General features: G+C 62.6%; 1 protein-coding gene across 1 annotated transcript; it reads left to right on the forward strand.

Annotated features, from left to right (window-relative positions):
- The first annotated feature begins 1 nt into the window (after position 1).
- Positions 2-16141, forward strand: USP31 (ubiquitin specific peptidase 31). Its single transcript, XM_077317071.1, is given in 17 exon segments — positions 2-798; positions 6584-6721; positions 7003-7091; positions 7636-7728; positions 8276-8411; positions 8666-8810; positions 8913-9081; positions 9429-9540; positions 9883-9977; positions 10270-10347; positions 10677-10806; positions 11057-11176; positions 11414-11639; positions 12070-12228; positions 12455-12607; positions 12953-13812; positions 13814-16141. Coding segments are annotated over 17 exon segments (4119 nt in total). The 5' UTR covers positions 2-105; the 3' UTR covers positions 14537-16141.
- Positions 16142-24670: the final 8529 nt, after the last annotated feature.

Raw genomic sequence — 24670 nt, forward strand, 5'->3', positions numbered from 1 at the left:
CGGCTCCTCCTCCCCGCTCGGCCGCCGCCGCCGCCGCCGCCTCAGCTGGAGGCCGGTCGAGGGTCCGCGGCGGAGGAGGGAGGAGGGTCCGGGTGGGGGGCGGCCATGCTGTCCCCGGGGCGGGCGGGCGCCGGCGGGGCGGCCAAGGCGAAGGAGCGGGACAAGGAGAAGGAGAAGGAGAAGCGCTCGTTCAGCAAGCGGCTGCTCTTCCGCGGGCGGGGCTCCGGGTCCGGGTCCGGGTCGGGGTCCGGCGGGGCGCGCTCCCTGGGCGGCTTCATGAGCCGCGTGCTGCGGACGCTCTCCACCCTCTCGCACCTGGGCTCCGAGCAGCAGACCCCGGCCCCGGCGCCCCCCGACGCCGCCGCCGCCGCCCCCCGCCGCGCCCACACCCCCCCGCCGCAGCCCCAGCCCCAGCCGCCCCCGGCCCAGCCGCAGCCGCCCGCGCCCTCGCCCTCGCCCGCCCCCTCGCCGTCGCCCTCGGGCTGGGTGCCCGGCGTGGCGGGCCTGCGCAACCACGGCAACACCTGCTTCATGAACGCCGTCCTGCAGTGCCTCAGCAACACCGAGCTCTTCGCCGAGTTCCTCGCCCTCGAGCACTTCCGACGGCCCCCCCGACGGCGCCCCCACCCCGACCAGGACCACGAGGACCCAGACCAGGACCCCGAGGAGGAGGAGGAGGAGGAGGAAGGCTCGTCCGCCGCCACCGCCTCCCAGGGGGAGGTCACCCAGCAGCTGGCCCAGCTCGTCCGCGCCCTCTGGACCCTCGAGTACACCCCCCAGCACAGCAGGCACTTCAAGGTGGGTCCCAAAGCAAGGCCAAAGCACCCCACCCTGGCCCTTGGAGGGCTCCCAGGCGGAGGAGCGGGGGACAGGGGAGGCACCCTGCGGCCCCCAGCTGCCCAAAGCACCCTGCCTCCCACCCCACCCCACCCCACCCCATGCCTTCGGCCTTCTGGGTTTATCCCCTGGAGGCAGACATGTTTGTTTACAAAACTCCCGTCTGCATCTTGGAGAAGGTTTCTGGTCTGTGGAATGGGACCTCCCCCCCGCCCGCCATGCATGGACCCCTAAGAGCAGCTTCAGAGGAGGGAGGGAGGATGGGGGGTCAGCCAAAATCACCCCTGGGCTCCCTCTGCTGAATTCTTCTGCTGGATCCATCCCTTCGTGAGCAGCAATCAGAGGGTGACTTTGCCACTAGGCAAAGAGGTGCCGAATTTCCGCTTCACTCAGGAGGTGTTGGGAGCAGCAGGCCCTGTGAAATGGGAGACCTGGCTCCCATCAACACTGGCCTGGGATGAAGCCCACGTGGGCAGGTGCCCCGGGCGACTGAAGGCCGCAGTCTGCCCCGTTTCCAAAGAGCAAATCCTGGCATTAGAGGCCCATTCTGGCCCCCGGGTGACAGCCACCCTGTCTGCAGAGGGAGGGCAAGCTCGGAGGGTGGGTCTCCCACTGAGGGCACCCTCTGTTTATGCCGGATTGCTTGGGCTGCTGGTGAAGAATGGTCTCATTTTTAAATGCCCGGGTACGGAGGCCACGCGTCCTTTTCAGTCCTGCCAAAACAGGTGCTGGGCTATGGCGTGGGTGCTCACTGCCCACAAGATCCAGGTACTCCACAGGTTCTGTCCTTGCCATCTGGGTGAGAACCAGTGTTGCTGGCAAAATCGGGACGCTTCAGAATTCCTGTCTGGTGGCATCTGTTGAGGAAAGGGCAGGTTAAGACCGTGTGCCTTTGGAGCGAAGTCCGCAGTCCTTTCCCGGGACAAAAGGGGCCGCTGCCAGCCCCAAGCAGAGACCGGAGACCAGCTCTTCTGGTGGGCCAGATGTAGGTGACGGGTGTGAGCAGATTTCCCTCCTGTTTCTGCCGATGCTGGCGGGGCCCACTGGGGGGGGGGCTCTCAGACTCCTGCCCTGCTTGTGAAAGATAGGCTATCACGTCCCCCAAGGAGGATTTTAAACATGAGCACATCTTTTTGAGCAAGCCAAAATTATGCATTTTTTGTCCTGGTCTTACTCGGCCTTTGGGGGCAGCATCTCCCCCCCCCACCCCCTCCCCCCGCTAGCACTGCAAACTGCCTGTGAGAGTTTTCTCCGTCCCTGGTCTGCTCTCGTGCCTTGTCTTCCCCCGTGAGACGTTGCCACCAGGCAGAGACGCTAGTGTGCCGTGGCCTGCCAATGCATCCTGACGGGTGCAGGAACGTCAGTTCACGGATCGTCGGGGAAGAAATGTGCAGCTCTTGACAGACCTGAAATATCTTCGCAGGGCAGCTGAGCTGGTTTGCAGGAGAAGAGTTATGTTTGACTCCGTAGCGCTTTGGAGGCCAACTCAAGTTTTGGGGGTGTGAGTTTTCAAGGGTCCAAGCTCCTACCCGTAAACGCTTGTCCACCGAAACTGCCGATGCCTCTCTGGAGCTGCCCTGGTCCAGATTTGTGGCTGTTTGCTTTAAGGTGCTGCTGGACTCCAATCTCGTGGAACCGTCTTGTCATTTCCTTTTCCTAAAATTGTTTGGAGAGAGTGCAGTTGAGGTTCTGGCCCCTGTTGAGAGGCCTGGCCATGAACTGCCAGCCGCAGGCCAAGAGGACGCCGGGCCTCATCCTGGTTGTGGTGTGCCTTCTGGGCAGGGCCTTCTTGGGGTTCGCAGAGATAGATTCAGGTGGGTTTCCATGTCTGGCTGAACCCACAGAACAAGGTTGGAGAGCAATCTGGGTGCAAGCGTTTGTGTGCCATCCGCAGAAGCGTGCACACTCGCAAAAGCTTACAGGGAGAGTGAACCTTTGTGGGCCTTCAGGGTCCCCCTGGCCTGGCCTGGAGGACCTCTGCGAGGGTGGCAGAGAGCCATGGGTCTGTGTGGGAGGGCCACAGCTTCTTGGGTGATTTCGTCTTTGTCTGAGGAGGAGAGCAGGTTGAGTCCAAAGCGGGGCTGCCCTAGGTCTGCGTGAGAACTTCAGCGAGGGCCAGATCTTTTGGGGGCTTGGGTGGGAATATTCTTTGAGGTTACAGTCCCCCTTCAGGGGAGGCAGATCTTATGAACTGTGTGCCAGTGACTTCACCTGGGCCGGACTCCCTTGCACAGAGAGAGCTCTCGAAGGTCAGGAGGGAGCCGTTGGGGAGCTGGCCATCTTGTCTGACCCCCTGTTCAGTGTAGGATCAGCCGAAAGCCTCCCTGACCAGGGTTTGCCTGGCTTCATGAGGAGATGCTGGTGTTGGCAGGAGCCTGGCATTGATGACGCTGGCAGAGGAGGGCCGTGCCTGACCCTTCCCAGCATGGAGAATCTGGTGGCTCACCTGCTAGAAAGCCAGGCTTTGGAAGATCTAGGCGGTCATGGGAGCCCATTGCCTGCCTCATACAAAGCTGGGTGCTCTGTGCAGAGCTCCCCACAGCCGGCCGGTTTCCTTCCTCTCCCCCTGCCCCCCATATGAGGGTCCTGAGTTGCTTGCAGCCTGTCCCACAGGACCACGTTGCTGGCGAGGGTGCCCAGAGGGGTGGGCTGGTGGCTTCCCTGTTGACCCCTCTCGGCACGCCTGCGAGGGAGTCTGTGGAACGGATTTTCTGCGCTGCTGTTCTGAGCCGGATGAGATGGGTTTAATCTCCCTGGCTGTCAGCTGTTTCCGTCAGCTGCGTTCTGCCTCCTCAGCACGTTCTCGCCTGCCTGCCTGCCTGCCTTGTCAGTGGCGGTGGGTCTGGGGGGGGGGGGGAGGGAGGGAGCGCTCTCCAGGGCCAGGAATCTGCTTCCCCTTGTGACTCCCGCTTTCTGTCCTCTTTGGACCAAGGCTGCCCTCTGAATGGACTTGGTGGTTCCTTTCTCCTGTTTGGCATTTTTTAGTTTGTTTTCTACATCATTTTTGCCTGACCTGAATTTTTCCGGTGTCCTTGGGTGGAAAGCGCGATGCCCACAAGAGCTGTGCCCCGATCCCACAGAGTCAGGCTGGGCGGGAGAGAGGCACCCCGGAGGGAACAGGGGATGCAGGAAACCGAGGCGGAGTGGAAGAGGAAGGAAGGAGGGAACCCATTACAAGTTTAATCCTCCCCCCCTCCCCGTCTTCAGGATGTCAGCTGAGGTGTGCAGATGTGAGAGGATGTTAATAATTCTGCTTTGCTTTGGGCCGGATTTCATGCTAGAGATACTCCTGATTGTTTTAATAGGGTTAGCAGCGTAAATCGTTTGACCGGGCGCATTAACCGGCGTAAATTGCCACAGAGACCTTTGAGTTAATGAGATTATTAGTTTATTGACAGATTAGCAGAACGCCGTGTGGAACATGTAAACATACTCGTGCCCAGTCGATGGGGCGATTGGACCATGCAGGCAAAGGAAGAGATTTAAGGCCGTAGCCCCACTCGAGGGCCCTTTATGCGCAGCCTGAGTGGTGGGGAAGAAAGACTGGCTGCAGGGTCATCCCTGGGCTTTGTGCGCCTACCCATCTTTCTGGAGCAGGAGGGAGGGGCTGTGGCTGGGGGGGGGGGCTGTGCTTGGCACGCAGGAGGTCCCGTTCAGTCCCCAGAAGCATCTTTCGTTCAAAGAGGTGATGGGAGAGGTCTTCCTCTTTCTGAGGCTCCAGAAGGCCCTGCCAGTCGGAGCAGGCATGACTGACCGGGACGGGTCAAGGATCGGATTCACGTGTCCAAAAGGCAGATCTAGCAGGGCTGCCCTGAGGGGAAGCTAGTCTGACCATGCTGGGGTCAGCTTGGAGAAGAGGGTCAGGCAGAAGTATTTTGCTTGGTTTTTTGGGGGTGGGGAACTGGATTCCCCCCCCCCAGATGTGTGAGTCATGTGCAGTCAAATCATTTCTGGCTCATGGCGACCCGGTGAAAGAATGACCTCTCCCACGGCCGCTCCTTCTGCCTCCGGAGTCTGTGAGTGCCTTGGCATCCTCACAATTGCACGAGATCTAAAGACACACACACCAGTTGTCTAAGGGGGCAGGCGGGTTGTGCCGGGTGGCCCTTTCCCTTGCAGGTGGCGCTGCTGACGGGTGCAGGCGGGCAGACGGAGGATTTGCATGTCTCAGTAGAATAGCTGACGGGGAAATGGGGGCAGCCTGGCAGCTTTGAAAACCCCCCTGCTGCAGCCGCCGTAAGCCTCCTCTGCCTGACCTACATTCGGGCTCGGGTGCCCCTCGGCGGCCTGGCTGGTGCTTCTGTCTCGCCCATCGTCCCCCGTAGCCCATTGGTGCCTTTGAGCACTTGAGCATCTTTGGGTCGTCTCTCGCTGGGCTCTGGTGCGCAGGGGTCTGTGGGCAGCGTCTCTCTCTCTCTCTCTCTCTCTGTTGTTGTGGGGGGGGCATGCTCTGGGGCTGTTCCTTGGGGGTGCTTCAGTTGTCGGGAAGGTTGTCCCCTGGGCTCAGGCAGGCACTCTTCCTCCTCTGGAGGAGCTGGGCCTTCAGGGACCCGCTCCGGCTCCTGCATCCCCGGTCTAGAGGGTGCCGGCAATGCTCCTCGGCCTGGGAGGAAGGAGCCCTTTGGGTGGAGCCGCTCAAGCTCTGTGGCGGAGGGAGGGAGGGAGGGTGGGTGGGGCGGGCAGGAGGGCTGGCGGGCATCCCCATGAACAAATGGAAGAAGCGCGTGAGGATTGCCAGGGAGCAGGAAATGGAGGGGAATCGATGTGCTGGAGCCCTGTGGCCTGGCCCAGCGAGGCTAAAAGCCTTTGCGAATGAGGCCTGCCCTCTCTGGGGGAGTTGAGCCAGCATCTCTTCCAGCAGCTCAGCCACGGCCCTCGCCAGGCCCAGGGAAGCCAGGCCTGCCTCGGGGGCTGGATTGGACCCTTGAGCCTGCCTTTAGCTGTGAAAGGGCTCGTCTCTCCGACGGACCCATCTCGTAGAGGCAAAGGTCGGGCCTGGCCTTCCTGAATCAGCTGAGGGACACACACACACACCACACACACACACACACACACACACACACACACACACACACACACACACACCGCCCTTTCGGCCTCTACGCCTCCTCCTGACGTGTGGCAAGAGTCTCTCTCTCCGCCGTGGTCATTTTTCTCTGGCCCAGCAGGAGCTCTCTCTCTCTCTCTCTCTCTCTCTCTCTCTCTGGGGAGATCCTGGGTGTCAGCATTCCCCTCCTTTAGTTTAGGTGCTCCGGTGCTGGAGGAGCAGGGCAGAAGAATGCTTGTGTGCACCCCCGGGGGTCAGCTGCCTCTTTGGGGAGGCAGAAATGGGAGCCTCGCAAAGACCGCTCACGGAAGCCTCTGAAGACAGACCCCTTGGATGCAAATCCTGCCTCTGGGGCTGTTGCGGGAAAGGCCCAACTGGTGCCGGGCGGAGGGAACTGGGGAGAGCGTCTCACCTCCCCCTTCGGTCCCGCTCCGGCTGGCTTGCAACAAACCAGTCTTGTTCATAAGACAGAAAACAGCTTAAGGATTGCAGGAATAGCCAACCAGGGCAGTGCTTCTTCGGCAAGTCTCCATTTCAAGCCCCCTCCCCCCCCCAACACAACAGTCTTGCAGGCCCTCCTCCGATGCTTGCTGAGAGGTGGGACCCTCCGTGGGGGGTGCTCTGGGGCCTCAGGAGCGTGCAGACTGGGGTTCCCTCCCACCCGGCAGGGGCTGACGGGGCAGTGCTCTCTCTCCCCAGAGCATCGTTTCCAAGAATGCCCTGCAGTACCGCGGCAGTGCCCAGCACGACGCCCAGGAATTCCTGCTCTGGCTGCTGGACAGAGTCCACGAGGACCTCAACCACCTGGTGAAGGACAACGGCAGCCCTCCTCTGAAGGTGCAGCTGGCCCCGGTGGAGGCAGGCAGGCAGGGAGGGAGAGCAGGGGTGGGACGGGCCAAGGTCTCCTGGGTCGTCCCTGCAGGCCACTGAGCTCTGCTTGGCTTCCTTGGGGGGGGGCGGGATTTCTCCTTTTAGGTGGCTGGACCCTAGGAAGCCCTGGGTGCTCCAGGGGGGGGGGCTGTTTCTCTTGGACTGCCCAAATTGGCCCGCTTCCTTCCATGGTCCCCTTGCCCGGGGGTGGGTCTGCCTCGCTGACCAGAAGGCCTTTCTCTCCCCAGCCCCCTCTGGAGGAGCCCGTCTTGATCGAGGGGCCGGCGTTTCCGATCAACAGCTCCTTTGTGCAGGCGCTCTTCCAGGCCCAGTACAGGTAGGGCCTCCTTCAGCTGTGCACCTGGCTCCTGGCGGAGGAGTGCTGGCCGGGCTGTGTGCGTGCAGAGTGGCCCTCTGCGGTTGAGAGCGAGGTCTGGTTGGCCCCCTGGACTGTGCTGGGATTGATGTCCCTCCTGGGGGTGGGGGGGGGGAGAAGGTCTGGGGGCCGGAGTGGGGGGTTCAATCTCCCCGGGGGGGGTCCTCGGCCTCTCAAACTGCAAGAGGGGCAGCCACGCTGTGGGCGGGACCACCGCGGACTGAGGCTGCGGCTCCACCTGAAGAAGTCCTCTCCTTGGGAAAGAAGCCTAGAAGGAGGAAGCTGCCCTCGAAAGCTGCCCCCATCACATGCACAGACAGCTCTCCCCTCCACCACCCCCCCCCCCGGCCGGGAAATATTCTCTCACCCTGTGTGCCTTGGGTGGGAACATTTGGGGAGTGGAGGCAAAATAGTTTGGGAAAGGGAGGGGCCGCTGCTCTCCTCAAGGAACCCCCCCACACACACACACACTTGCTTGTGCTTTCCTTCCCTCTGCTTTTGCCAGGTCTTCACTGACGTGTCCTCATTGCCAGAAGCAGAGCAACACCTTTGACCCCTTCCTGTGCATTTCGCTGCCCATCCCGCTGCCCCACACGCGGTAGGTGGGGCGGGGCTTGCGGCACTGGGCACTGGCCTCCTCCCGCAGGGCCCGGGAGAGAGGCCGCTGGGCACGGGCAGGCAGCTGCAGCCAGAGAGCTTTGGAGCCTGGCGGGGCGGAGGCGGGCTGGTCTCTCCCACTTCTGCTGGAGGCAGAGCCAGCATCCCGTGCTGCCCTGGGAGACCATCTCCTCCTCCTTGCTGGCTCCCCCCCCCCCAGCCTGCTGTAGGGGGTGGCGGGGAGTTGCCTGGAGGCCTGGCCTGGGTGTGCTGGCATAGCCTGCCCTCTCCTGCCCCCACAGCTAGCCCAAAGCGGGAGAGGGCAGCTGATGATTCTGCCTGCCCACCTCCTTCTCTTGCCATGCCAAGCCAGGGAAAGGGCTCTGACGTGAGGGGCCTGGGTCCTTGGTGCCGAAGCGGTGCTCTCCGGCCAGCCAGCCAGCCTGTGGGGAGGGGAGGGGCCTGTTGTGCCCGTCCAGTTGTGCCTCCACTGCACGGCTCCAGCCTCCCTCTTCTGCCTCCCCAATTGTTCCTTGCACTTTCTGCAGGCCGCTGTACGTCACTGCGGTGTACCGAGGGAAATGCTCTCACTGCATGCGCATCGGGGTGGCCGTGCCGCTGTCGGGCACAGTGGCCAGGCTGAGAGAAGCCGTCTCCAGAGAAACCAAAATCCCCACCAAGCAGGTCAGAGGGCTCTCCGGGCCGGGCCTTGTCCCTCGGCAGGCCGAATCTCTGCGGAGATCCCCCCTCCCCCTCCCCCTGGGGCCTCTGCGGGGCAGGGCTGCTCAGGGCACTGGCTGGGCTCCTGCTGCCCTCCGTGGCTGGTTGGGCCTCCAGGGAGTGTTGTCCCCCCCTCCTCCGCTGACTCTGCATGAGCAGGAGGCGCTTTGAAGCACCCACTGAGGAGGGGCCCTCCTCTCGCCCCCCCCCCCCCACAGATTGTGCTGACGGAGATGTATTACGACGGCTTCCACCGGTCCTTTGCCGACACGGACGACCTGGACTCGGTGCAGGAGAGTGACTCCCTCTTTGCCTTCGAGACCCCGGAGATCTACCGGACGGAGGGGATCCTGAGCCAGAGAGGTCGGTCCGGCTGTGGGCGCGGGGGGTCGGCCTCTGTGGCTGGGAGGCCCATGCGTGGGGTGCTTGCCGGCCGTGGCCAACGCCTCTCCCTCGCTCTTCCAGGGATCCAGGTGAACAGCAACCTGAACCACTTGAAGTACGGGGCTGACCCTCCCCGGTCCTCTCCGTATACGCAGGGGAGGCTGGACAATTCCAACGTCCGGGGGCCGGCCGGCGACAGGATCGTGGTGCTGGTGTGCAACCGGGCCTGCACGGGGCAGCAAGTGAAGAGGTAGCGGATCTCGGGGGGGAGGGGGAGGGGGAGGGGGGACAAGCCTTGGCACAGCTGCCCAAGCGGACCCTAGAAAGCAGCGCAGAGATGACTGGAGGGGAGGGGGGGGGTAGCGCCAGGCGCTCTAGGCTCATCTCCTGAAAGTCTCAGCAAGCAAGCAAGGAAGGAGGGAAGCTTTGAGCAGCGGCTCAAAGGGGGCTGCTGCGTTCCCGGCCAGCCGGCCGCAGCGCAGAGCCCAGAGAGGCCTTCTCCTGGGGCGGAGGGGAGGGGCCCTGGAGTCGCAGAGGCTGCCTTGTCTCTGGCTCCCCTCTGCACGGGCTCTCAATCACCCCTGCTCCTCCGTGCAGGTTTGGCCAGCCCTTTGTGCTGCACCTGGAGAAGACGGTCCCCTGGGACATCCTGCAGAAGGAGATCCTGGAGAAGATGCAGTATTACCTTCGGCCCTCGGCCTGCATACAGGTGAGGCCACCTGGAGCAAACCTAGCCTGCCTGAGAGCCTTCCCCCGGGCCTCCCTCTTGGCGTGTGGACTAGCCAGGAGGGGACAGAGCACTGCACATCCCTCTTCTTTGCATTCTGCATCATCTGGACGAATGGGGGGGAGGCACTCTAGGATGCTTGCAGGAGGAGTCGGGGCTGTCCATGTCCTGCAGGGGAGAGGGCCCTGTCTCCGCTCTGGCCTGCTGGTGGGCGAGGGGAGCCCGGAAGATTCCCCCCCCCCGCCCGCCCCCCGTTGACTCTGTGTGTGGGTGCGCCCCCTCCTGCTTGCCTGCCCACCAGCCCTTCTCCCCCCTCCCCCGCAGGTGTGCCCCTTCAGCTTGCGAGTGGTGAGCGCGGTGGGGATCACGTACCTGTTGCCCCAGGAAGAGCGGCCCCTCTGCCACCTGATGGTGGAACGGTGAGGAAGACGCGGCCGGAGCAGGGGAGGGGGGATGCGGGGCTTCCTGCAAGGGAGCAGTGAGGGTGCCCCCTGTCTCCTGGGGGATGTTTGGGGCCCTCTGCATGCCCTGGAGCCACGGCCGTGCAGGCTGGCTTCTGGCTTCTCTGCGGCAGGGTGTGAGGCGGTGGCAGGGGCTCTCCAAGGGGGTGGGTCCTGCCCCTGCCCCTGCCCACAGCCTGGAGGGATTCCGCAGGCACCACTGGCTGGCTGGCTGGCTGGCTCTTCAGCTGCCGCCGCCTTCTTCCTGCAGGGCTCTGAAGTCCTGTGGCCAAGGCGGGACCCCACACGTGAAGCTCGTGGTGGAGTGGGACAAAGAAACAAAGGACTAGTAGGTGCCCTGCCTGGGGGGGGGGGGGCTCCCGTCTCCCACCTCTCTGCCTTTGGGGGGGGGGGGTCCTTCAGCCGGCCCGGCCCAGGAGGACTCCCTGCTCTGTTCTGGCCACACCAGCTTTTCGCAGGGCTGTGGCCTCCCCGTGCCTCGCGGAGAGTCAGTCGGGCTGCAGCCGGACCCCCCCCCCCTCCTGCTGCTGCTGCTGCTGCTACTTCCGAGTTGGGCTTGCATCAGGCTGGGCCTGCCAGCCATTTCTGGCCTGGTCCGTGGGGAGGCTTTCCAGCCTGTGGGGGCCTGGCTCAGTGGGGCTGTTTTCCCGTGTGCAGCTTGTTCGGCAACACGGAGGATGAGTATGTTCCCGACGCAGAGAGCGTCCTCCGGCAGAGGGAGCTCCACCACCAGCCGCAGTGCTGCTCCCTGGCCCAGTGCTTCCAGCTGTACACCAAAGAGGAGCAGGTGAGAGAAGGGCAGAGCGGGCCCTGAGCGGACCTCTCTCCCGGGTGCCGAGGCTCCTTGGCCCAGCGCAGCAGCAGGCGGCCTCTGCCTCTGCCTCTGCCTCTGCCTCTGCCTCTGCCTCTGCCTCTGCCTCTGCCTCTGCCTCGTGCTGCCCTTTGCGGGGCGTTCCCCCCTCCCCTCCCCCTTCCCCTGGCTCCTCTTCCCCCTTCCCCTGGCTGCGCATGTCTAGCAGAAGCCTCTCCTCTTGCAGCTTGCGCCGGATGACGCGTGGCGCTGTCCACACTGCAAGCAGCTGCAGCAAGGGAGCATCACCCTCAGCCTCTGGACCCTGCCTGACGTCCTCATCATTCACCTGAAGCGCTTCCGGCAGGTAAAGGGGCGGGGAAGAGCCACTGGGGGGGGGGCAGCGGCTGGGGATCTCCTCCCTCCCGTGTCGCCCGTTTGCACCATAGGGTGTTCCACGCTCAGGCTGTGTCTGAAAGGCAGGCACCAGGGCCACGCCCTCCATCTGCCTGGCCGGACGCCAGCATCCAGGCCCCCGACCCCATGCCCTGTGACTCCCCTGGTGCACTTCTGGCTGGGCTACTTCCTCTCCCCCCCCCCGCAGGAAGGGGACCGCAGGATGAAGCTGCAGAACATGGTCCGGTTCCCGCTGACCGGCCTGGACATGACCCCCCACGTGGTGAAGCGGAGCCAGAGCAGCTGGAGTCTGCCCTCCCACTGGTCCCCCTGGAGGCGCCCCTACGGCCTGGGCAGGGACCCCGAGGACTTCATCTACGACTTGTACGCCGTCTGCAACCATCACGGCACCATGCAGGGCGGGCACTACACAGGTGACCGGGCGGCTGGCATTCCCGCGCCTTGGAGGAGGAGGAGGATGAAGAGGGCCCCCAAGAGCCACTGGGGGGGGGGGGAGGAGGGGCTTGGGTTCCCCCGCTCCTGCCCTGCCCTGCCCTGCCCTGCCCTGCCCTGCCCTGCCCTGCCCTGCCCTGCCCTGCCCTGCCCTGCCCTGCCCTGCCCTGCCCTGCCCTGCCCTGCCCTGCCCTGGTGAGCAGGCTCCTTTCGGGTAGCTCCCCGGGGATCCCTTGCCCTCCCCTTTGGCGGATTGGCCCACAACACTTGGCAGGTCCTGTCCCCTCCCCCCGGTCCTTCTGGAGGAACCCCGTGGGAAGAAGTGCTGCTGGGGGGGCCAGCGGAGCCCCTGCAGTGTGGGCCTCCCCCCCCCCAGCCCGTGCATGGCCTCAGGTGTCCCTTCTCCTGCAGCCTCCTGCAAGAACTCCATCGACGGCCTCTGGTACGGCTTTGACGACAGCGAGGTCCAGCAGCTGGCCGAGAACGAGGTCTGCAAGAACACGGCCTACATCCTCTTCTATCAGCGCCGGACGGCCATCCCCTCCTGGTCAGCCAACAGCTCGGTGGCAGGTATGGCGGGGGGAGGGGGGACAGGGGAGAGCTGTTCCTGGGCTGCCCCCTCCGGAAGAGCAGGTGGAGGTGTGTGGGAAGCAAAGGGCTCAGACTGATGCCCCCTGTTGCCCTTTGCCCTTGGTTCCGCCCCCCCCCCCCTCGGGGCTCTGCAGCTCCCATGCTCTCCCACGGGTAGAGGGTGCACCCGGGGGGCCCCGTTCTCACTGGCTCCCCTGCCCCCCAGGCTCCACCAGCTCCTCCTTGTGTGAGCACTGGGTGAGTCGGCTCCCTGGAAGCAAGCAGCCCAGCCTCGCCTCTGCCGCCTCCTCCCGGCGCACCTCTCTGGCGTCCCTTTCGGAGTCTGTGGAGCTCATGGGGGAGAGGAGTGAGGATGACGGTAGGTCTCTTTTGGGGGTGGGCGGGGTTGAGCAGGTGAGCCGCCAAGAGGCCCTGAGCTCCCCCACTGGTGAGGCTGAGAGCAGCAGGGCTGGGGGCTTCCTGGCCGAGGAAGGCTGAGGAAGGAAGGAAGCAGGAGAGCTGGCCGCCTTCCCTTGTCCCTGCACCAGCCAGGAGCGTCCCCCTTGCTGGGTGCCCGTGGGGTGGGCCCTGCTCCGGTGTCTGTGTCCTGGAGAAGAGCCAGCGGAGGGATGGGGCTGTGCAGGGCCTCCCCAAGGCCTGGAGGCTCCCCTGGTGCCGCTGCCACTTCCTCCTCCTCCTCCTCGTCCTCCTCCTCCTCCCGCAGGGGGTTTCTCCACCCGGCCCTTTGTGCGGAGCGTCCAGCGCCAGAGCCTGTCTTCCCGCTCCTCCGTGACCAGCCCCTTGGCGGTGGGCGAGAACGGGATCCGCCCCTCGTGGTCCCTGTCGGCCAAGCTGCAGATGCGCTCCAGCTCTCCTTCCCGCTTCCCGGGGGACTCCCCCGTGCACGGCTCGGCCTCCACCCTGGAGCGCATCGGGGAGTCTGCAGACGACAAGGTGTCCACCTCCTGCTTCGGCAGCCTGCGGAGCCTTTCCGGCAGCGAGGGCGGCAGCGGCCGGCCGGACCACCGGACTGCGGGCAGGGCCCCCCTGGCGGTCATGGAGGGGGTCTCCCGCGACGAGGGGCCTGGGCAGCAGAAGTCCAGCGGGGGCTTGGAGCCCTATGGCAAGAGCGCTCTCCTTGCAGAGCAGGGCTGCCCCGCCCTGGCCCCCTTCGACAACAACAACCAGATCGCCTTTGTGGACCAGAGCGACTCTGTGGACGAGAGCTCTCCCGTCAAGGAAGACAAGGGCTTCCGGGGGCCTGGGCCGGGCCTCTCCCCCAGCAAGGGGGACGGACCCCCGCGAAAGGCAGCCGCTCCCAAAGATGCCTCCCCCGCCCCCGCCCCCGCGGCAGGTAAGAATGCGAGGAAAGGCCGGCCCCTGCTGTCCAGCACGGATTCCCTGACGTCGCCCCAGGCTGGTGCATCGCCTCTTCCCCCCTCCAAGGGCGTGCCAAAGGGGTCCCGTTCACGGAGCAAGCTGGATTCCTGCCGGGCCAGCGGGAGGCACCACGGCTCTCCCGCCCCCACAAGGCACCGGGCGAAGGAAGCCGGCTCCAGGGCCCACGACGCAGCTGCCACCCCCCTCTGCTCCACAGAAGCCAAAGCCCCTCTCCTCCTCCGCTGCGACGCGACGGAACTCCTCCGGCCCCTCCTCCGTGCGCGGGCCTGCCCCGGCCGGGAAGACCCGGACTCCCGACCACCGCAGCCTCAGCAGGGAGGGCTCCAAGGTGAGCCTGGGTGCGGAGAAGGCCAGCGTCCCCCTGGGCTCGCGCACGGGCTCCCCGCGGATCAGCCAGTCGAGAAGCGAGGGGCAGGCAGAGAGCAAGCATGTCCGCAGCTCCTCCATGGCCAGCCTGCGGTCGCCCTCTGCCGGTCCCCGCACCAGCCTGAAGAGGGACAGCAAGTCGGAGGAGAAAGGCCTGTCCTTCTTCAAGTCCGCCTTGCGCCAGAAGGAGACGCGCAGGTCTGCTGACCTGGGGAAGACCACCCTGCTCTCCAAGAAGGCGGCTTCCGGCTCTGCCAAGGCGGCCGGCAAGGGGCTGCCGGAAGAGAAGCTGAGGCCGGAGAAGAGCAGCAACCCCCAGCCTGCCCGGGACCCCGCCAGCCCCAGCCCTGCAGCCAAGGAGGCCTCTCCCGCCAGGCACGCCCTCCTGCTGAGCCGCAAATCCAAGTCTTCCCAGGCGGAGGAGCCTGCCCCCCTGCCCCCTCGCCAGCCGGCTCCCCACAAGGCCACCTTGCGCAAGCCCCCCTCCAGCATGCCCACCTCTGCATGGCCTGCCGCCTCTGCCGCCTCGAAATCTCCATGAAGATATGCTGCAACACCCCCCCCAGCCCAGCGTGGGTTTTTGGTTTCTCCTCCTGCCAAGAAGAAGAAGCACATCTGTCGGGGCCCTTCTTGTTTGGCTTCCCTGTCCATGTGCCTGAGCCGTGCGAGGAAACCGTCCCTCCGTCCCTCCGTCCGTCCGTCCAAGCGCCTTCTGATTCCGCCGTCATACCAAATAACTGCAGGCAGCCACTGGCCTCGGGGCCACCAAAGGATTCTCTCCCCCCCCCCTTGCCACAAACCGGGGACTCTGTACAGAAGCCCTTTCGGGGACCCCCCCCCACCCACACCCCCCCCCCGCCCCCTAGAGCCGCTTTGGCGCTTGTAAATGGCTAGCGAGGCTTCGGGGATGCCCGGGCGGGTCCCAGCCTGGCTCTGTGTGTGAGTTGCAAAAGGGGGGAAGGCAGGGCTGCCGAGGGATCCTGGGGAAGGCCAGAGGGTGCCCCCTCCCCCCTTCCCCCCCCCGCTCCCCTCCCCCAGGCTTCTTAAAGGGCAATATCTCCACATATCTCATGTTGTGGTTTCTCAGGTAAATGCTTGGCCAGTGGTGGAGGAGGCAGAGGGGCGGGGGTGGGGGGCTGGCCGTGTCTGTCTCTTCCGGGTGGTCCCTTCCCAGAGTCTGTCCTCAGGGCTCCTGGGCCCTTTCCTCCCCCTCGCATGGAGTGGCCTCCCTGGCCAGCAGAGGGCAGGGCAGCCGAAGTGCTGCGGTGGAGAGCCAGCTTCTTCTCCGGAAAGGCAGAGGCTGAGTCAAGCCGCCACCTCCCTGTGCTGTGCTGTGCTGTGCTGTGGGGAGGACGGGGAAGCATTGGGGCTCTGGCTCTGCCCAGTGCCTCCCGTCCGTCTGCCCCGACTCCTCCTCTGGCACCCTCTTTTTTTGTGTGTTTTGGCACTGGACGGCCTCTCCGAAAGGTGCTGTCTTTTCTTGGCCACATTCCTTGCAGGGTCCCCAGCGCTGAGGTTGGCCTGGGGAGGCGTGGGGGGGGGGGTCTCTCTCCTGTCTTGTTTGCAGTTTGTGCAGAAGGGATGTTCTTGTTTTTTGCTGAGCTGCCCTTTGTTGTCTGGATGCTGGTTGGCAGGTGGGCTCCTCCCTTCCCTTAAGCATTGCCACCAGCCTGCTGCCCACTCCCCTCTCTTTGCAGCTCCAGGCCTCTGGACATGAGACCCAGGGATGGGCACAGGCTGAAACTCATCACGGACTGTGATGAACATTCGTGAATTTTGATACGGCTTGTGGAGAACAGAAAGCAGGGGTGGGGAAGCTCCTCAACGTTCAGCTGTTCGATTTGAATGATCCCCTGCTTTGTGCTCCCCACAAAAAGCCACTAGAAGCAGAAAGGAGGGATTTGATCTTTAAATGGTTTGTGAGCCAGTTCAGTTTCCACACTGACCTCCCAGTTCATACCGGTTCGTTGTTCGGTTTGTGCCCCTTCCTATTTTGACCGTCTTGCCAGAGCAGCTCCCCACTTCCTCCGCGCCGCTGTGGGTCTGATGCTCGACTGTCTGCCCCACCCAGAACGGTGGGCTCTGCCCCAATCCCGGAGCACCCCCTTCGCCGTCCGTGTGCGCGATGGAAGGGCAGGGGCAGGGGCAGGGGCAGGGGCAGGGGCAGGGGCAGGGGCAGGGGCAGGGGCAGGGGACCTTAGCCTTTTGGCCCTGACTGCTCTGGGTCTGTTTCTGGTGGTGTGCTGGATACCCACTTGCAGGTAGAGCCCCCCCCCAAACACACACACACACCATGAGCCCCTTTGCGTCCCGTCTCAGGGAGCACCTCTCTCTTCTGGCCCCAGAAGGCATTCCGCCCACCCTGCCCGGGAGTGTTACTGGCTCCTGTGATTCTGGAGGCATAGGCCGGGCATAGGTGTTGCTTGCATGTGCCATAGGCTGCCCCTTGGGGCCCCTCCTTGTGCTCCTGCCGGTTCCCTCAATCAGCCCCACAGTGGGGCCAGGCCTCTGGGCAGGGCTGCTTCCTTGCGGGGCCACTCACAGCTGGAATTCTGATCATCGGGGCCACCCCCTCCTCAGTCGCTGAGGGTCGCTTGCATGGTCTCGACCTCTCGCTGTCCCCCCCCCCCTTCACGCGTCCTTTTAACTATGCAAACTGCTCTGTGGGTGGCCAGGCCACTCTGCCGCTGAGGCCTGATGGGACCAGGGCGGGGCGGGTGTGGCCCGTCCCTCCGAAAAGCAGGTGGACCCAGCGCTTGGCTTTCTGTTTTGCACTCTTTCCGTGGGTCTCCTCCTCCTCCTCCTCGTTTCCCGGCTCCTGAGGTTGAAGAGGACAGGCCGTTTTGCTTGCGTTCTGGAGTCTGGACTGTCACGATGGTCAGTTCAGAACCTCTGGTGGGGGGCCGTCCAGTCCCAGGAGGGAGGGGTCCTGTCCATCCATCCATCCATCCGTCTGTCCATCCACCCAGGGAGGCAGGACCAACCCTCCCTCTCCCAGCCAGGTAGCGCTTCCTTCCTGTCGCGGTCACACCCAAGGCCCGGTGGGCACGGATCCCTCCCTCTGTGTCCTTCCAGAATCCCCCCCCCCAGACCGTGTTTTGTGTCTCTGGTGGGAGTTTGCTGCTGTTATTCTCCGCTTGCTCGTCTGCAGGAGGGAGGTGGGGGCCACGTGAGCGGAGAGGTTGGTTTTAATCAGTGGTGAGATGAAAGCCCTGCTTCGTGGGTTTTCCCCTTAATTAAAAAATATCCATTAGTGCTGGGAGCTTGGATTGGCAGGATTGAGGGCAAAAACAGGAGTGTGGCAGAGCCCCCCTCCCCCCCCCCCACCATTAGCATCTTCTCCTGGCATGTGTTGAGCAGCACAGGAGCCAGTTGGGGGGCTGATTGGGTTCGAGTTCCTCTTTGCGCCCAGGACCTATGCCCCGCAGCAGAGAGATGGGGGTTCGGAGTTCTGCCTGGTCTCTGGCCCCCTTGCGCCCCATCCATGGCGCCTTCTGCCTGTGGCCCCCAGAACGCCCCGAGGTCTCCAGAGGCGGCCAAGGGAGCCGGTCTGGCCTGGGGCTGCAGCGAGGGTGGCTTCAATCCCCTTTCTGAAACACTGGAATGGCTCCCCTCTGTGAGGAGCTGCCGCTTTGACGTTACTGGATGCTTTTTGCTTCCCCCCCCCCGCCCTTGGACCCTGCCGCCAGGATTTTAATCCTGGTGGCTGGGAGTGTGTGGGTGTGTGTGGCACTCCACACTTCTCTGGGCAGGGGAGGGGGTCCCCCTCGGGGCCGAGCCGTGTTGTACCATAAAGGATTTTAACTTATTTGAGAGCGCAGCTGCATGAGACCGTCTGTCAAGGCCTTTTATTTATTTGTATGCACTTTTAATAATGCAGAATTTATATTTTTATGTTTCAAAAAAGAATAATTTCCTTGTTGAAAGAGTTTGGATACCAAGGGTTGTAATTGGACGATTAAAAGTGGAAAAGAACCTCGTGAAGTCCAGAATGCTTCTTCTTCCGGTGTGTGATGCTGCATGTTCCTCTCGCCTTGCGTGAAGCGCTCCCTGCCCTTCTTCGCGGGCGACTGGAGAAGCCGGGCGTCTGCCGCCACCTGGCGCCTTGCACTCCTGCAGGCAGGCCTGGGCATTGGGTCAGTTTTGTGCCTGGAGGGTTCCTTCCTTGGTACGTTCAGACATTGTGCCTGGGAAGAAAGGAGCCAGGTGCCCCAAGCATCGCCCGCTTGCTAAGCCCAATTACGGGGGAGGGAGAGGGTGTGAGCATGTGTGTGTGTGTGTGTGTGTGTGTGTGTGTGTGTGTGTGTGTGAAGGCAAGCCCCTTGGCTCCTCCTGGTTTTCTCTTCCTGACCAGCAGGTGGCGCTCTCCCCTTGCGCCAGGTGAGGAGGGCCCCCAGGCCTCCTACTGGAGCGTGGCCAGGGCTGGCTGCCATCTGCACCCGTGGACTTGCCTGACCGTAGCTGGGGTCCCCGTCTTGCCGTCCTCCTCCGTGTCTTGGACCGGAGACACCACTTCATTCAGCCGCTGACCAGGAGGAGCGACCCGGCGTTGTGAGCAGCAAAACCCAGTTCTCCATCTGCGGGAAGGCCCCTCCACAAGGTCCGGAGCGAAGGTTTGCTTTCCCCACGGGGCCGAAAGTGGAATCCCCAAGCAGGCTGGGGCAGGGGTAAAGCTGGCCTCCTTCAGTCTCCTTCAGCCTCATTCCTTTCCTGCCTGCCAGAAGCGCTCTGCTCTCTTTCCAGCACACGGCCTCCCTCCCTGCCAGCGCAGAGTTCTGCCGTAGGCTCCCAGCAGGGGTGCCACAGAAGCAGCACCAGTGTGAAGGCAGGCCAAGGAGGCAGGGGCACAGGGGTGGGCCTGAGGCAGCAAGTCCTGCCAAACATCCCCTCCAGTTTGCTCCAGTGGGCCACGCCCTGCCTGGTGCCCTCCTGATGTTCCCCCTGACTCAGTGGGGAGAAGTGGGGCCCTGAGTGGCACTTGGAGGGTCAGCGGCTCGGCTGAGAGCAGCCATGGGGGAGTGCTTTCCCCCGGCTAGGAGCTCCAGCCCTTCCTCCGGGGGTGATGCCATAGGGGGCATCTTCAGCCCCTCCTCTTCAGCCCCTCCTCCTCCTCCTCCCCCCCTGTCCGGGGCCCCAATTATTGTATGCCTTGTATGGAAATTGCCGTGACAGATGTCCTATTGAAGCAGCAGCCCATTTATTTATAGGTGATTGGATTACAGCTATATTAATCTGGCCTTGGACTGCACCAAATTGGAGTTAATCTATTTCTATGCTTGGTTGTATTAGCTGGCATTTTTCTCATTTTTGGACTGGCCTCTCTGCCTGCTGGTGTCCCAGAGCAGGCACTTGGGGGCAGGGCCTAAGTGTGGGGCTTGGGCAGTGAGAGGGGGCAGCGTGGGGGCCATGGAGCAAGGCCCAAATCTGGGTCACTGGGTGTGGCTCCCTGGCAGGCCGCTGAGGGGGGGCCCCAGCTGTTGCATCTGTGCCGGAACTAAGCAGGATTACGGGATTGTCAAGGGAGGGGCTGGGGGGCAACAGGAAGGGCCTTCTGCATGAGAGGGGGCCAGGCACAATCACTGGGCAGCTTGGGTCCCTGGAACGCCAGCCCCTCTTCTGCACACACACACACACACACTCCCTTCGGTCTGCTGCCCTTAATGAGGATCTGTGCTGTGCCGCCTGATGGGCAGGAGCCGTCCATAAATTATCCAGCGTTCAGAGCTGTCGTGGCCACCCTCGGCCTCCTAAATTCTGGCCTAATGAGCGTCTCTCTCACTTTTCCTTCCTCAGCATTTTCTCCTCCTGCTGGGTATTGATCCCCCCCCACTTCCTTTTCCTTCTCCTCCTCCTCCTCCATGGGGAAAGGACCAACAGTTGACAATTTGTGGTCACGCAGCCCCCGCTGCCCCCTCTCGCTAGTGAAAGTGGTGCTCTTAGCCGAATGCACTCCGGGGTGCCCTGGGAGGGAGGCCCCCGTGTGGAGAGGGGGCCCTGACTGGGCCGTTGGATTGGGAGCCCCTTTGTTTTGCGGGGGGGGGGGAAGGGGAGGTTCCCTCCAGCCCCCTGCGAGCGAGCCCCACCCTCTTCCAAAATGTGGGGGCCTCTGTGCAGGAGCATTCCCACTCCCCCTCCTCGGCCTCCGTGTTTCCCGGCCCCCTCCTCACGCGACGTCCGCGTTGGCAGCAGCCGGTGATGGAATTAACGCCGCTAAACATACTGAATATTTCTCAAAGCGATTTGTCAGCTCCATGACAAACACCACTGTCAGCCGCTGCCAACCGTCGGTTTTAAATACCTCTTCCCCGGTGCTCAGAGAGCGAGAGGCGCAGGCGGGATTCGGCACGGAGTCCTCATCATTTTTTAATGCGCTGCAGTCCTTTGGCTGATAGAATATTGATGGCTCCTTCTTTTATTTATCAAGAAAACAGAGGAAGGGGCCCTTGCGAGGCGGGACTGCCAGGCCTGGCCCACCCGGCCCCTCCCCTCGTGTTTTCTAGCTTCCCATGGGAGGCGGCTGCCTGGTCTCCGCACCCCCTACCATCCGGAGGGGTGGGTGGCCAAGTCGCTGCCTGGCGCAAGGGGTGGACTTCTCAAGGAGTTCCCCCACAGCCGCTGGGAGAGGCCTGGGGCTTGCATCCCTCCCTCCTCGGCCTCCGTTTTCAGAGCCGCTTCCGTGGCTGCCACTTTGCAGGGGGAGGGCATCTGGGGGGGGGGCTGCTTGAGTTCAAGGAGCAAACGTTTTCTTTGGCTCAAGGTGCCTGCAGGCCCTGATTGGCCTGCCCCTCTGTGATGTCAGAGCAAATCAGGCCGTGCCCTCGGGGAGCCTGGGCCATTCAGCCTTCCCGGCTGGGGTGAGCCACACTTCCGCCCGCCAGGCCTCCTGCCCTCGGATGTGCCTCAGAGCCCCAGGTGGTGCTTGGCGAGGAGTTGGATATTTCCTTGGTGATTTATCTCTGGCACTGAGCAGCCGACAGACTCTCCTTCAAGGGTATGGATTATCTATTAAGGCTGGCGGGGGCTGTGAGCTGCCGCTTGCCTGTGATGACCGCCTGCCAGCAGTTGGAGGTTCTCCAGGGGCAAAGGTGTCGCCCGCCCAGGGAAGTGGCTTCCTCTTGGAAGAGCCCCTGCAGGCTGGTGGGACTGTCTGCTCAGGGGGAGGCAGGGATCCTCCTGGGGTACGTTGTCCCAGGGCCCTCAGCCTCTCAACAGGCGCCTGGCTGAGTCTTGACCTGTTGGACTTGTCAGGGAGCTCCCCCTGACCCCGGGTTTTCTGCTTTGGGGACAGCCCCTGTGGGGGAGCCCGGGGTCCTTGCATTGTCGCCCTTCTACGGTGGCAAGAGCATTTGTTGCTCCCCCCCCCCGCTGCCTGCCCCCGGAAAGGGAAGACATGATTTTGGGGGCTGCGCAGGTGAAAACCACATTGATCCAACCAGCTTCCAAATGAAAAGCAGCGTCTGGACTTATTGCTTTCCGCCTAGAAATTTGATTACATTTTTCTACGGCCGTAAATCTGCTTCTCTTTCTGCAATGTTGTTATTAAAGCCACCGTTGGGTTTGTGTGTGTGCGGGGGGGGGGGGCGGAGTGATACGTAAAATTTCAATCCTCACTCTGACATTCCAGGAAGTTAAAAAGCAATTACGCTGTGTGCGCTGCGCCTCGGGACAGAATGAATCACCCAAGGCAGCAGCAGCACCCGCTGCTCTGCTAGGAGAAATTAAAGGCTGGGGGGAGGGAACGGCTTGGCTTGCTGGTTGGCTGGCGGGGGGATTAAGCTGAGCATCAAAGGTCAATTAAAGTGGGATTGGCGGGCTTTTGTTTTTGATATTGTTGCGTGTATGCCACATCTTCACAAGTGAGCCCAAGAGTTAAGTGCCCCTTAACTGGAGCTGAGTAAGGGCGTCTTGCAAATCGGAGAGGTTCGGGTGGGTTCTCGCGTGTTCCGCCTGCAGCCGGAGACCAAACGTTTAGTCCCGCCTGGCACCCTGAAGACCAACAACGCTTCGTCCTGGGCCAAGGCATGCGCACCGAAGCATCTACCAGGAACAAAGCTGTTGGCTCTTCATGCTGACTGGCTGGACTTGAACTTGGGTCAACTTTGGTCATCTCTCTTCTAGGGGAGGAGGTGTGCCAGGGCCATGTCCCCTCCCTGCACGTGAGGGAAGCACCCGAGGGTGGGATCACGGGCACAAAATTGGCGTCATCGTGGGTGGGCAGGTAGTGGTGAGTTCCTGCTTTGGGGAGGGGTGGCCTCAGGTGATGAGATGGAGGCCCCGGGACCCCCTCCTCGGCTGCCTCTTGCCAGTGGGAGGGAGGGGTGGCCGCCTGCCTCTTGACCAAGAATGGCCCTGCTCTGCTCCCGGAGCCAGGAAGGCCTGTGGAGTCAGGCCAGGCCGGCGGGGGCTGCTGTCTAGCGTGGCTGCCTGCCTCCTTGCCACTGTTCTGGGGGCCACAAGTAGTCCAGGGTCTGCTTTAGTCCTGCTTGGTTAAGTTGCAGAGGAGGGGCTTGGCAAGGTGCTTTTCTTGTGTGCGGGGGGGGGGGGGGGCTCTTGATGGGAGAGTCTCTCTCTCTCTCTCTCTCTCTCTCTGGCTCTGGCCTTTTTTCCTCATCTCCCATCCCTCCCCCCCCCCCCGGAGTTCTGCTTCCTATGGCTTTCTGGCCCCATTAGTGGCAGTGTGGAGGGTGTTGGCTGCTCTGTAAATGCCTCTCTGCGGTCAGGGCTAAATCCAGCCCAAGGGCGGCGCGGCTTCTCCGCTCAGCTTCCTGGGCAGGGCTGGCAGACTCCGGGGCGGCCTGTGCCAGGAGGCTCTTAGCAGCGGCTCTTAATGGGCTGGCGTCGTCTTCCAGGCGCAAAGGCGGCTGGCCCTCTCTGCTGGGAAGGGAGCCAGCTATCCTCCCACCTCTCCTGGGACCGGACCGGCCCTGGGGGTCTCCAGGAGTCCAGAGGTGAGGGGGCTCTTCTGAGAGGGATTGTAGCAACTCCCAAGGCCTCCTGGAGCACCTGCCTTCCTTTAAAACGCCTTGAGATCGCGTGCGCGCGCGCGCGCGTGTGTGTGTGTGTGTCAGATGCTGTTGTCGGGATGATCCCTGCCCTGTCCCCCTTCCTCCCAGAGGTTTGCAGCTCAACTGCAGGCAAGGCTGATCTGTGCATGCACAACGTTTGCTAAAGCTTGGGGGCGTTTGGGGGCAGAGGAGATCTGGCTCCTCTCCCCAGTGTTGCCCCCCCTCCAGGAGACAGGGGAGGTGATTTTGCAAGCCCCCCCCCCATTTCTGAAAGGAAAGAACCTGCCATGCTGCGGGTGGCACATGGCAGCCTTGACATGAAGGGAACCTGCTGGCGCTCTTTCATCTCTCCGCTTTCCTCCTGTGCTCCAAATGGACGGTGATTGTTCCTATTTCAGCAGAGCCTATTAAAATGTAAAGCAGGATCCTGGTGGTTCTGGGGGTGGGGGAAGAGAACGCTCAGAGGAAAGGTGATCTTGAAGGGAGCAGTTTGAGCACACCTTTTTGTGCTGCACTGTTTAAAGTCCAGGCTTTGTGCATGGGCCATGCATGCGCTCCTCCGCAGCATCTCTCCGGAACTTTGACTGTGGTGGTGTTTGGGCTGCTGGGGGGCTCCTTCCCCCTCCCTGCTGGGGATCTGGCACTCCTGCAAGCTGACTGACAGCCACGGGAAGCTGTGAAGCCCCACACTGTGGCAGTTCAGAGGGGAGGGCCAGGAAGGTCCGGCCCTTCCCAAGTGAGTGCTCAGACCAGTGGTGCCCTTGCCCATTAAGGAATGGTAAAGTATTAATATCCTGAAAGTTAGCAGAGTGCCATGTGGAGTGAAAATAACAAAGACACGTTCACCAACGTGGTACTTAACCAATATAAGAACTATTTAATAAAGCACTTAATACTACGTACTTAGGGGTAAATATAAGGTTCCTATTCTAATCTAAATAGCTGGATGGAGAGAGATGCTTGAGGCACCTCCCTGCCATCATGTTGCAGGCTGGAGAGATGGAGGAGAAAGAGGACGGAGTCTGAGGAAACAGGAAATGACCCTCTAGGGACAGGTCAGTGAGATCAAAGGTGAGAGTGGTCAGTGTGCCTGTCTGTCTCACTAACTCTATGGTAAAGAGCTCCTGTTTACAGCCTCTCCAGTCAGGGGCATCGCACAGAGAGCTCCAGAGTGTCCCAACAGTGCAAAAGGTCAGGTTCTGCCCCTTGTTGGAGGGCCTTTGCTTGCCCCCTTGGCCAGGGAGTTTTTGTGTGCCACCCACCTTAGGCTGCCTCGAGAAGGACGGATTCTGGAATAAGCAAATCCACCAGTACCGCCAAGGGCCTGCTGGTGGGTTTGTGTCTTTTGCCTTCTGAGACCCCGTTGCAATAAGAGGGCCAGAAGGAAGCACTTTCTCCCCTTCCTGGAGCAGCTCCCGGAAGGCCTTTCCTCTCTCTCTGCCATCTGTGGCATTAGGAGGAAGGTGCTGCGGGCAGAGGGCGAAGGGCACGGAGAAGCCAGGGCCGGCCTCCTTGAGAGGGTGGCATTCCGCCTTGGGTACAGCAGGAAGGGCTGAACCTCTGGACTTTCTCCAGGTTGGCGGTTTATGGAGAGACCAACTGCCCGGCACCATTGGCAAAAAGAGGAGGAATCTTGCGTGAGCGCTGCCAACTTGTGCTGGGTGAGCCTT

This window comes from Paroedura picta, chromosome 17 (genome assembly GCF_049243985.1).
Source record: "Paroedura picta isolate Pp20150507F chromosome 17, Ppicta_v3.0, whole genome shotgun sequence".
NCBI classification, from domain to species: Eukaryota; Metazoa; Chordata; class Lepidosauria; order Squamata; family Gekkonidae; genus Paroedura; species Paroedura picta.